At 44.0% G+C, this 13,726-nt stretch overlaps 1 protein-coding gene across 2 annotated transcripts in view; it reads left to right on the top strand.

Moving 5' to 3' along the window:
• Positions 1–13,726, top strand: part of LOC138664842 (protein MTSS 1-like) — a 192,022-nt gene that overhangs the window by 61,038 nt on the left and 117,258 nt on the right. For both annotated transcript variants that reach the window (XM_069751837.1, XM_069751836.1), the window contains exon 2: positions 3,203–3,264. In XM_069751837.1, the coding sequence (XP_069607938.1) occupies positions 3,203–3,264 (62 nt within the window). The remainder of the gene's footprint in view (positions 1–3,202; positions 3,265–13,726) is intronic.

Genomic DNA, 13,726 nt, shown 5'->3' with positions numbered 1-13,726 from the left:
CAACTGGACTCTAATGAAGGAATAGAACCATCTCAAAGGGTATGTGCACACGTTCAGGTTTTTTCGCGGTTTTTTTTTTCGCGATAAAAATGCTATAAAAACGCATTAAAAATGCAGACATATGCCTCCTATCATTTAGAATGCATTCTGCAATTTTTGTGCACATGATGCTTTTTTTTCCACGAAAAAAATGCATTGCGGTAAAAAAAGCAGCATGTTCATTAATTTTGTGCTTTTTTTCGCGTTTTTCCCGCTATTCTATGCATTGGGGAAAAACGCGCAAAAAAAAAAACCGCATGCGGATTTCTGGCAGAAATGTCTTGTTATTGTCAGGAAATTTCTGCAGGAAATCCTGACATAACCTGAACGTGTGCACATACCCAAAGAGGATCATAAGGAAATAGACAGCATGTGACTTAAACATTTGTGTCTGAGCAAAGGGTCTGAATACTTATGACCATGTGATATTTCAGTTTTTCTTTTTTTAATAAATATGCTAAAAATTTTACATATCTGTTTCTTTTCAGTCAAGATGGGGTGCAGAGTGTACATTAATGAGAAAAAATGAACTTTTTTGAATTTACCAAATGGCTGCAATAAAACAATGAAAAATTTAAAGGGGTCTGAATACTTTCCGTGTCCACTATACATGGACCCCTCATCCCCATCTTGGTACGCTTGGTCCCCTCATCCCCATCCTGGAATGCATGGTCCCCTCATCCCCATCCTGGAATGCATGGTCCCCTCCATCCCCATTCTGGTATGCATGGTCCCCTCCATCCCCATTCTGGTATGCATGGTCCCCTCCATCCCCAATCTGGTATGCATGGTCCTCTCCATCCCCATTCTGGTATGCATGGTCCTCTCCATCCCCATTCTGGTATGCATGGTCCCCTCCATCCCCATTCTGGTATGCATGGTCCCCTCCATCCCCATTCTGGTATGCATGGTCCCCTCCATCCCCATTCTGGTATGCATGGTCCTCTCCATCCCCATTCTGGTATGCATGGTCCCCACCATCCCCATTCTGGTATGCATGGTCCCCTCATCTCTATCATGGTATGCATGGCCCCCTCATCCCTATCCTGGCCTTATACATACATATAGCAAACCTGTCAGAAGCCTTTTACTAAGTAAACTACAGGCATTGTCATGTTGGGGGTGAAGAAATCGTCTTGTAGTTCTTGTGTAATCAGTGTTATAATAGTTAATGATATGCCCGTGCTCTGGACCTGCACTGTAGGTAGTCTTATCTTCCTGCTCTAAGCAAGAGAACCCAAGGAAAGACCTGCCCACAGGCCGCCCCAAAGCACAGTCTGTCTCTCTCTGTCTCTGTGATGAGGAACATGTTTGTGCTTCGGGCCAGCCTGTGCGTGCTTCAGTCTAGGGTGCCTACCTCTGTGGTCAGGTAGGGCATCCTTTAAGGAAAGCATCGGGTGTCTTCATTGCCCTGTATCCTAATCTACTCAGTCCTGTACTTTATTTGGCTTAGTAGTGTATAACAAAACCACTCAGGCCAACATTATTTGGATATTTTCTGATTATCCAGAAGGTTATCTTTTATTGGGCGGAACATTTTGATTAGCCAAACATTGGTTATATCCTTGCCTCATTATTGTTTTTTTGTTAGTTGATGTGCCAATCTAACCTTAAAACCCATTTGTTCTCCATTTTCGAGTTGTTTTCACTTCATTTTTTTCAGATGATTGTATTTGGCAGACAATCGTCAGATCAGTTTTCTAGCGGATACAGATTTAAATCAGACCAGTTGGTCATTTACATACTCCAATTAACCTCTTAGCGACCGCCGATACGCCTTTTAACGGCGGCCGCTAAGGGTACTTAAACCACAGCGCCGTTAATTAACGGCACTGAAAAAAGTAAATAGCGCCCCCCAGAGTCGGATTTTCTCCGGGGTCTCAGCTGCCGGGGGTAGCCGAGACCCCAGAGAACATGATTCGGGGGTTTTTTTACCCACCCCGCATTTGCGATCGCCGGTAATTAACTGTTTACCGGCGATCGCAAAAAAAAACCAAAACCGCGATCTCTTTTTAATTTCTCTGTCCTCCGATGTGATCGCACATCGGAGGACAGAGAAAAGGGGTCTTAGGCAGCCCCCCAATACTTACCTATCTCCCCCGGTGCTCCTCGTGGCTCCCGGTGGGCGCCGCCATCTTCAAAATGGCGGGCGCATGCGCAGTGCGCCCGTCGGCCGGCCCCGCGAGAATCTTTGGGGTCTCGGCTGCCGGGGGTAGCCGAGACCCCAAAGAGCATGATCGGGGTCGGTTTTACCGACCCCTGTTTTGCGATCGCCGGTAATTAACTGTTTACCGGCGACCGCAAAAAAAAAAAAAAGTAAAGTGTAATTCTCTGTCCTCTGATGTGATCGCACATCAGAGGACAGAGAAATAGGGGGATTCGGCTCTGCTTTCCGGCCGCTGTGCTCACACAGACAGTACAGGAGGAGTGCAGAGCACAGCGCTGGAGGACAGACGGCTGTAGGTAAGTATGTAGTGTTTGTTTTTTTTTACTTTTAGGATGGTAACCAGGGTAAACATCGGGTTACTAAGCGCGGCCCTGCGCTTAGTTACCCGATGTTTACCCTGGTTACCGGCATCGTTGGTCGCTGGAGAGCGGTCTGTGTGACAGCTCTCCAGCGACCAAACAGCGACGCTGCAGCGATCCGGATCGTTGTCGGTATCGCTGCAGCGTCGCTAAGTGTGACGGTACCTTAAGGGGTTAAAGTTGATTTTCATCTTTTAGGCACTGCTTAATGACCTCCCACCCACAGAAGCAGAGGTATCTGACCAGTGGCTGGTGCCAGATAAGGGTCTCTTCACACCTAAATGTTTAGCCCCATTTACATAGATCAATCATCAACTGTTTGTGTGACTGACTAATGTCTTATGTGGTCTTTCACATATACAGTATTACATTATCGTTGCCAACACATGCCTGTTTACAAAAAATAACATTTGTATGCCTGGTCATTGCCCGAGTGAAAGGGCCTACATTTCCCACTAAGGATAAAATATCAAATGGAGTTGGTGTGTTTTCCCCACACTCCAAAGACCTACAGATAGGGAAATTAGATTGTGAGCCCCAATGGGGACAGTGATAATGTCCGTAAAGCGCTGTGGAATTGATGGCGTTATACATTCCTTCACCTTGAATGTTTATATACCTATATTTTGTTTTTTAGGCCAGTTATCCGACATGGGAAGACTTCATCAGCAAAGCTATAAAGTTACAGTCCCAGCTAAGGTGAGCATGGTATTTGCAGTTGTGCTCTAATGTTCAATGTCTATGGCAAATGAGATGTATTACTTTTATTTTTTTTGTATTTTTAGATGTACAGTTTATTTAGTGAGTGATGAGCTACTAATAAATTCTAGGAATGGATATGCAGCGCACATAAAGTTGTGTTACAGGCATCACGCCGACTGTTTAGGAAGTAATCATCTTATATAACCCCATCATTATAGCTCCACCCTGCTATAAAAGGCGGCTTGAGGTGTTCGGATACTTCTTATGTCATGGAGAATGACCATAGCAACTGAGGTCAAAGATGATGCAAGAACGTCAACGTGAGGGACCTCGTCACAGATTAAAAAGTAACGCTTTCCTCTAGTCCTGCCGAGAGCCGTTTTCATATTATTGACCAATCCTTTCTCCGACTTAAATCTGGAATATAACGAGCGTTTATTCCCTCTTCAATTCCGACCTCGAGTTTATGAAATCTAAACCAATAAAAAGTTTGAAATAGTCGTAAACAAAAATATTTCCCATAAAAATTAACAAGCCTTCAAATTAACATACAAATTTATTACTAATGCCAACATACATGAAAATTGTTATAAAATATTTTCTGCATGACACTCGGACTCCAGGAAGTTTTAAAGCAATTTATCCAGAGATGTGGATGTAGAAGTAATATTATGCTAATTTTTTGGACGCGTTCAAAGGAAAAAAACCTTTATGGAAAAAGATATATACGATTTCCAAAATAAATTGGGTAAACCAAAAAAATGTCCCCACAACTTTCTATCTTCTCTCTAGAAGCAGGCTCCCTTCCTAGAGAAATCAAACAAATCTCTTTCCATATTTTTGCGTTGCCAATAACTCATCAGAACAAAGTGTAAAAAATATTCCCACTATTAATTAAATAACTGATAAAATCACATCACAACATGTTTGAACAAGCATTCGCTCTTAAAGACCATTCTCTCCCCAAATCTGAACCCAAATGGTCTACATGGAATGCATCCTTTTCTTCCATCGCGGAGTCCAATTTGTATGACATGTCTTGATTGTCAGACGGCAAAAATGTATAAATATAGAACTTTGATTTCACAATTGTATTATACTTTGTATCTTGACTATATTAATACTTTCTCATTTGTGTGTATCCCCCCACTACCTTTATCATTTTTTCCAATCTTTTCCATAGTTTAATTTTTCCTTACCCTTCTTTATCTTTTGTATCTATAGCAATTCCCCTTTACTTTTTCCATCCTATTTCTATTCCTCTTCCTTCACCTTTTCCATTTTCTCTTTTCCTTTTGATTCTTTTTACATTTCCCCTTTCTTAACCCCCTTACATAATTTTCCTCATTTTTCCCTTCATTCGTTTCCTTTTCCCGTTCTTACCTTTTTCCTTTTATCCCTCTTTCTTTACTAATTTTCCCCTTTAGGACGGTTTGGAGACTTGTAATTTCTTTGTTCTACTCAAAATGTTACTATTATTTCTATGTATATTGTGCTACAACTTTTACTTATTTTTTATTTGTCTCCCCTTCCTACTCTGTTTAATTTTTGTCCCCTAATAAAAAAAAATAACCATATATACTCGAGTATAAGCCGACCCCCCCCCCCTAATTTTGCTACAAAAAACTGGGAAAACTTAATGACTCGAGTATAAGCCTAGGGTGGAAAATGCAGCAGCTACCGGTAAATGTCAAAAGTAAAAATAGATACCAATAAAAGTAAAATTGAGACATCAGTAGGTTAAGTGTTTTTGAATATCCATATTGAATCAAGAGCATTATATAATGCTCCATACAGTTCATGATGGCCCCATAAGATGCTCCATACAAAATGCACCCCATATAATGCTCCATACAGTTCATGATGGCCCCATAAGATGCTCCATATTAAAATATGCCCCATATAATCCTGCATAAAGGTTAAAGGGACACTGTCACCTGGATTTGGAGGGAACAATCTTCAGCCATGGAGGCGGGGTTTGGGGGTTTTTGATTCACCCTTTCCTTACCCGCTGGCTGCAATATTGGATTGAAGTTCATTTTCTGTCCTCCATAGTACACGCCTGCGCAAGGAAAGATTGCACCTTCTGCAGGCATGTACTACGGAGGACAGAGAATGAACTTCAATCCAATATCGCAGCCAGTATGCAGCCAGCGGGTAAGGAAAGGGTGAATCAAAAACCCCAAAACCCCGCCTCCATGGCTGAAGATTGTTCCCTCCAAATTCAGGTAACAGTGTCCCTTTAATAATGGCCCCATAAGATGCTCCATAGACACATTTGCCCAATATAATGCTGCACAAATGTTGATTATGGCCCCATAAGATGCTCCATAAAAATATTTGCTCCATATAATCCTGCACAAACGTTGATTATGGCCCCATAAGATGCTCCATACAGACACTTGCCCCATATAGTGTTGCACAAATGTTATGGCCCCATACAGACACTTGCCCCATATAGTGCTGCACAAATGTTATGGCCCCATAAGATGCTCCATACAGACACTTGCCCCATTTGCTGTTGCTGCGATAAAAAAAAAAAATCACATACTCACCTCTCCGTCGCTCAGGCCCCCGGCACTTACAATATTCACCTGACTTCGTTCCGGCGCCGCTCCATCTTCAGCATCTTCTGCACCGACGTTCAGGCAGAGGGCGCACACTAACCACGTCATCGCGCCCTCTGACCTGAGCGTCACTGCAGAGGACGCTGAAGACGGAGCGGCGCCGGAACAGGGTGCAGGTGAATATCGCGCAGCGCTCCCCTCCCCGTTATACTCACCTGCTCCTGGCGCGGTGCAGTCCCTGCATCCCCGGCGCTGCAGCTTCCTGTATTGAGTGGTCACCGTTACCTCTCATTGCAGTAACGAATATGCGGATCCACCCCTATGGAAGGTGGAGGCGCATATTGATTACTTTAATGAGCGGTACCATGTGACCGCGTAGTACAGGAAGAAGCTGGAGCACCAGGAAGCACGGACCTGTAGGGACCGCGCCAGGAGCAGGTGAGTATAATTAGACAGCCCCCGCTCCCCCTCCCCTGCCGACCCCTGGGTATGACTCGAGTATAAGCTGAGAGGTGGACTTTCAGCCCCCCAAAAAAGGGCTGGAAATCTCGGCTTATACTCGAGTATTTACGGTATTTAAACAGAAAAAAATGACCACTCTGAAGGTCCGGGAACTTCTTGTTTATATCTAGCTACTTCTTGGACATAACCACACAGTGTGATTTGCTTATCTCTTCTTAAAATGTCAGACTGTTCTTTCTATATATATTTGTCTTGATAGAGATTAATAAAGAACATGTTACTGTAGATCAGAATTGTTGGGACTTTCTGCTGAAGCAGGCGTGAAGAATTGTTGAAGTATTTACCTGGTAAATGCAGTTTTTGCATGTAAGACTTGTTTATTCATTCATCAAGTAATTTGCAACTTGAACTTTTAGAATAATCTAAAATTTAGTATACATTGATAAAGTGTTGTACACCCCTTTTTATTAAAAAAAAAAAAAAAAAAACTGGGTCCAGTGTGATCTATAAATTGATGAAGTACTCCTCCCATCAAAGTTTTTATCCTCTTATTATATTGCAATCATCATATTATATAGCACTGTGTACTTACAATTTCTCATTTTGCCATTCTTCCCAACTATTTTTTCTCTTTTTTTCTGCTCTATTTAGAAACAGGAAGTCTCTTGTCCCTGCATTTTTCATTCTCCTCTTCAACTCCTGGCTGAGCTGCTCCCCCTACCAGGGACTTTTGCAGTGAGTTATGACTCATACAGGGAAAATTGACCTCCTGTTTCTATCTTTCAGCGTTTAGAAAGATACTGCTAGTCAGTTATTAATCACATGATGTCATAGATCTAAAGGAAAAGAAGTTAGCTGGGTAGAAAGGCAAAATGAGCAATTGTAAGTACACAGTGCTATATAAAATGATGACTGCAATATAATAAGAGGATGAAAATGTTGATGGGAAGAGTGCTTCTTTAACCCCTTCCCGACCTGTGACACAGCGTATGCGTCATGAAAGTCGGTGCCAATCCGACCTGTGACGCATATGCTGTGTCACAGAATGATCGCGTCCCTGCAGATCGGGTGAAAGGGTTAACTCCCATTTCACCCGATCTGCAGGGACAGGGGGAGTGGTAGTTTAGCCCAGGGGGGGTGGCTTTCCCCCCCCCCCCCCGTGGCTACGATCGCTCTGATTGGCTGTTGAAAGTGAAACTGCCAATCAGAGCGATTTGTAATATTTCACCTAAAAAACTGGTGAAATATTACAATCCAGCCATGGCCGATGCTGTAATATCATCGGCCATGGCTGGAAACACTTATGTGCACCCACCCCACCGATCGCCCCCCCAGCCCCCCGATCTGTGCTCCGCTCCCCTCCGTCCTGTGCTTCGCTCCCCCGTCCTCCTGTCCGCTCCCCCCGTGCTCCAATCACACCCCCTGTGCTTCAATCAAACCCCCCGCACTCCGATCCCCCCCCCGCACAGCGATCCCCCCCGTGCTCCGATCCACCCCCCCCGCACAGCGATCCTCCACCCCGTGCTCCAATCCACCCCCCTGTGTTTCGATCCACCCACCCCATGCTCCGATACACCCAACCCCCCCCCCGTGCTCCGACGCCCCCCGTGCCCTGATCTCCCCCCCTTATACTTACCGAGCCTCCCGGGGTCCGTCCGTCTTCTTTCCTGGGCGCCGCCATCTTCCAAAATGGCGGGCGCATGTGCAGTGCATCTGCCGGCCGGCAGATTCGTTCCAGAGTGAATTTTGATCACTGAGATAGGTTTTATCTCAGTGATCAAAATAAAAAAAATAATAAATGACACCCCCCCCCCCCCCCCCCCCATAGGTAGGGACAATAAAAAAAATAAAGAATTTTTTTTTTTTTCCACTAAGGTTGGGGTAAGAACTAGGGTTAGGGGTAGGGTTAGGGGTATGGGTAGGGGTAGGGTTAGGGTTCGGGATGTGCACACGTATTCTGGTCCTCTGTGGATTTTTCCGCAGAGGATTTGATAAATCCGCAGTGCTAAACCGCTGTGGATTTACCGCGGTTTTTCTGCGCATTTCACTGCGGTTTTACAACTGCGATTTTCAATTGGAGCAGTTGTAAAACCGCTGCGGAATCCGCAGAAAGAAGTGACATGCTGCGGAATGTAAACCGCTGCGTTTCCGTGCAGTTTTTCTGCAGCATGTGTACAGCGATTTTTGTTTCCCATAGGTTTACATTGAAACTGGGAAACCATGGGAAACTGCTGCGGATCCGCACCGTTTTCCGCAGCGTGTGCACATACCTTTAGAATTAGGCTGTGTGCACACGGTGCGGATTGGCCGCTGCGGATTCGTAGCAGTGTTCCATCAGGTTTACAGTACCATGTAAACATATGGAAAGCCAAATCTGCTGTGCCCATGGTGCGGAAAATACCACGCGGAAACGCTGCGTTGTATTTTCCGCAGCATGTCAATTCTTTGTGCGGATTCCGCAGCGTTTTACACCTGTTCCTCAATAGGAATCCACAGGTGAAATCCGCACAAAAAACACTGGCAATCCGCGGTAAATCCGCAGGTAAAACGCAGTGCCTTTTACCCGCGGATTTTTCAAAAATGGAGCGGAAATATCTCACACGAATCCGCAACGTTGGCACATAGCCTTAGGGTTGGGTTGGAATTAGGGTTGTGGTTAGGGTTAGGGGTGTGTTGGGGTTAGGGTTGTGATTAGGGTTACGGCTACAGTTGGGATAAGGGTTAGGGGTGTGTTGGCGTCAGAATTGAGGGGTTTCCACTGTTTAGGCACATCAGGGGGTCTCCAAACGCAACATGGCGCCACCATTGATTCCAGCCAATCTTGTATTCAAAAAGTCAAATGGTGCTCCCTCACTTCCGAGCCCTGACGTGTGCCCAAACAGTGGTTTACCCCCACATATGGGGTACCAGCATACTCAGGACAAACTGCGCAACAATTACTTGGGTCCAGTTTCTCCTGTTACCCTTGAGAAAATAAAAAATTGCTTGCTAAAACATCATTTTTGAGGAAAGAAAAATGATTTTTTATTTTCACGGCTCTGCGTTGTAAACGTCTGTGAAGCACTTGGGGGTTCAAAGTGCTCACCACATATCTAGATAAGTTCCTTGGGGGGTCTATTTTCCAAAATGGGGTCACTTGTCGGGGGTTTCTACTGTTTAGGCACACCAGGGGCTCTGCAAACGCAACGTGACGTCCGCAGACCATTCCATCAAAGTCTGCATTTCAAAAGTCAATACTTCCCTTCTGAGCCCCGACGTGTGCCCAAACAGTGGTTTACCCCCACACATGGGGTATCGGCGTACTCAGGAGAAACTGGACAACAACTTTTGGGGTCCAATTTCTCCTGTAACCCTTGGGAAAATAAAAAATTCTGGGCTAAAAAATTATTTTTGAGGAAAGAAAACGTATTTATTATTTTCACGGCTCTGCGTTATAAACTTCTGTAAAGCACTTGGGGGTTGAAAGTGCTCACCACATATCTAGATAAGTTCCTTTGGGGGTCTAGTTTCCAAAATGGGGTCACTTGTGGGGGGTTTCTACTGTTTAGGCACACCAGGGGCACTGCAAACGCAACGTGACGCCCGCAGAGCATTCCATCAAAGTCTGCATTTCAAAACGTCACTACTTCACTTCCGAGCCCCAGCATGTGCCCAAACAGTGGTTTAACCCCACATATGGGGTATCAGCGTACTCAGGAGAAACTGGACAACAACTTTTGGGGTCAAATTTCTCCTGTTACCCTTGGGAAAATAAAAAATTGCGGGCTAAAAAATCATTTTTGAGAAAAGAAATTTTTATTTTCATGGCTCTGCGTTATAAACTTCTGTGAAGCACTTGAGGGTTCAAAGTGCTCACCACACATCTAGATTAGTTCCTTTGGGGGTCTAGTTTCCAAAATGGGGTCATTTGTGGGGGATCTCCAATGTTTAAGCACACAGGGGCTCTCCAAACGCGACATGGTGTCCGCTAATGATTGGAGCTAATTTTCCATTTAAAAAGCCAAATGGCGTGCCTTCCCTTCTGAGCCTTGTCGTGCGCCCAAACAGTGGTTTACCCCCACATACGGGGTATCTGCGTACTCAGGACAAACTGGACAACAACATTTGGGGTCCAATTTCTCCTAATACCATTGGCAAAATAGGAAATTCCAGGCTAAAAAATCATTTTTGAGAAAAGAAAAATTATTTTTTATTTTCATGGCTCTGCATTATAAACTTCTGTGAAGCACCTGGGGGTTTAAAGTGCTCAATATGCATCTAGATAAGTTCCTTGGGGGGGTCTAGTTTCCAGAATGGGGTCACTTGTGGGGGAGCTCCAATGCATAGGCACACGGGCTCTCCAAACGCGACATGGTGTCCGCTAACAATTGGAGCTAATTTTCCATTCAAAAAGTCAAAAGGCGCGCCTTCCCTTCCGAGCCCTGCCGTGTGCCCAAACAGTGGTTTACCCCCACATATGAGGTATCGGCGTACTCAGGAGAAATTGCTCAACAAATTTTAGGATCCATTTTATCCTATTGCCCATGTGAAAATGAAAAAATTGAGGCGAAAATAAATTTTTTGTGAAAAAAAAGTACTTTTTTCATTTTTACGGATCAATTTGTGAAACACCTGAGGGTTTAAAGTGCTCACTAGGTATCTAGATAAGTTCCTTGGGGGGTCCAGTTTCCAAAATGGGGTCACTTGTGGGGGAGCGCCAATGTTTAGGCACACAGGGTCTCTCCAAACGCGACATGGTGTCCGCTAACGATGGAGATAATTTTTCATTTAAAAAGTCAAATGGCGCTCCTTCCTTTCCGAGCCTTACCATGTGCCCAAACAGTGGTTTACCCCGACATGTGAGGTATCGGTGTACTCAGGAGAAATTGCCCAACAAATTTTAGGATCCATTTTATCCTGTTGTCCATGTGAAAATGAAAAAATTGAGGCTAAAAGAATTTTTTTGTGAAAAAAAAGTACTTTTTCATTTTTACGGATCAATTTGTGAAGCTCCTGGGGGTTTAAAGGGCTCACTAGGTACCTAGATAAGTTCCTTGTGGCGTCTAGTTTCCAAAATGGGGTCACTTGTGGGGGAGCTCCAATTTTTAGGCACACGGGGGCTCTCCAAACGTGACATGGTGTCCGCTAAAGAGTGGAGCCAATTTTTGATTCAAAAAGTCAAATGGCGCTCCTTCCCTTCCAAGCCCTGCCGTGCGCCCAAACAGTGGTTTACCCCCACTTATGAGGTATCAGCGTACTCAGGACAAATTGGACAACAACTTTCGTTGTTCAGTTTCTCCTTTTACCATTGGGAAAATAAAAAAATTGTTGCTGAAAAATCATTTTTGTGACTAAAAAGTTAAATGTTCATTTTTTCCTTCCATGTTGCTTCTGCTGCTGTGAAGCACCTGAAGGGTTAATAAACTTCTTGAATGTGGTTTTGAGTACCTTGAGAGGTGCATTTTTTAGAATGGTGTCACTTTTGGGTATTTTCAGCCATATAGACCCCTCAAACTGACTTCAAATGTGAGGTGGTCCCTAAAAAAATGGTTTTGTAAATTTCGTTGTAAAAATGAGAAATCGCTGGTCAAATTTTAACCCTTATAACTTCCTAGCAAAAAAAAATTTTGTTTCCAAAATTGTGCTGATGTAAAGTAGACGTGTGGGAAATGTTATTTATTAACTATTTTGTGTCACATAACTCTCTGGTTTAACAGAATAAAAATTCAAAATGTGAAAATTGCGAAATTTTCAAAATTTTCGCCAAATTTCCGTTTTTATCACAAACACAAAATTTATTGACCTAAATTTACCACTAACATGAAGCCCAATATGTCACGAAAAAACAATCTCAGAACCGCTAGGATCCATTGAAACGTTCCTGAGTTATTACCTCATAAAGGGACACTGGTCAGAATTGCAAAAAAAGGCAAGGTCTTTAAGGTCAAAATAGGCTGGGTCATGAAGGGGTTAATTATCACTGCTTGGATGTTCTCTTGTAGACCAGAGAAAGACAGGGGACCTGGACAGCACTACAGTGGAGTGACTGGGGACAGATAGATGAGTTTAATTGTTTCCTCTCTTGGACCTGGGCCAGTAAAAAAAAAGAAAAGAAAGCATTTTGTAGGGTGACAAATTTCATCGTTATATTTTCTATTAATGGGGCTTCATGGATTAGGGGTTAACTCCCCAATTGCCAAGGGTCTGACTGCCAAGGGTCTGAGAATTGGGGCTCTGAATTGCCCCGTGTGATTGGTGATTGATCATGCTCACTGCCGCTCCTTTCATGCTTATGGGCGTTCTGAAGATCATCTGAGCGCTGTAATTTTGATCCGTTAGCGCAGTGGACATCAGAATTTGTTGAAGCATGGCATGCTCATGTGGCCCACACCTTACATACACCTAAGTGCCTGCATGCGGTGTTACCCTGCAGCAGGCCATAAAGCGTGATACATTCTTGATATATAAATATCATATGCATGTAAGACAAAGATCTCAAAATATATGTGGGAGAAAAAAGTAATACACCGGAAAAGATCTTGTGTCTTCCATTTACCCTGACTCAGGCATTCCAGGGAGCCGAACCTGGCTATTTTCAGCTCGTTTTCTCTGATGTATAGTTAGGCTCCCTAATTAGACCAGTGGTCAGCCAGAAAAAGGCAGGGAATTCCTGTCACACTGGAATTATGGTTTGTTTGACTCCATGTAGCCGATCGACAAAACTAATGTTTTGTCTTGGGAAACAAAGTAAAAGTCTCTGTATCACTTAGTGTATATTTTTTAATGTAAGGTCTTTTTTTTGGGTGTCTATTTTTTGGTCATATTCTGTATCTGTCATTTCCTTTGAGTCCGTGAAAACGTTCATATTTTGCCAGGTATCAGAACAGTGGTTGTCATACTGTGTTGCATACAGTGGATATAAAAAGTCTAAAATGCCAGTGTTTTGTCATGTATAAAACTCATACCAAGCAGAGTCATTTCAGAAGTTTTTCCACCTTCAGGCTACGCTCCAGCGATGAGTGTTTCGTTTTTTTATGTTGCAGCGTTTCTGCACCTATCAGGTAAATTACGGTAGGTTACTTGTGGTTTTTTTTCATTGTTTTCAAGTGTTTTTTTTAACCCCTTTCTGACCTCGGACGGGATAGTACGTCCGAGGTCAGATCCCCTGCTTTGATGCGGGCTCCGGCGGTGAGCCTGCATCAAAGCCCGGGACATGTCAGCTGTTTTGAACAGCTGACATGTGCCCGTAATAGGCGCGAGCAGAATCGCGATCTGCCCGCGCCTATTAACTAGTTAAGTGCCGCTGTCAAACGCAGACAGCGGCATTTAACTACCGCTTCTGGCCGGGCGGCCGGAAATGACGTCATCGCCGACCCCCGTCACATGATCGGGGGTCGGCGATGCGTCAGGATGGTAACCATAGAGGTCCTTCAGACCTCTATGGTTACTGA

The sequence above is a fragment of the Ranitomeya imitator genome, chromosome 2 (assembly GCF_032444005.1).
Source record: "Ranitomeya imitator isolate aRanImi1 chromosome 2, aRanImi1.pri, whole genome shotgun sequence".
Classification (NCBI taxonomy): Eukaryota; Metazoa; Chordata; class Amphibia; order Anura; family Dendrobatidae; genus Ranitomeya; species Ranitomeya imitator.
This window is presented reverse-complemented; position numbering and strand designations above follow the sequence as displayed.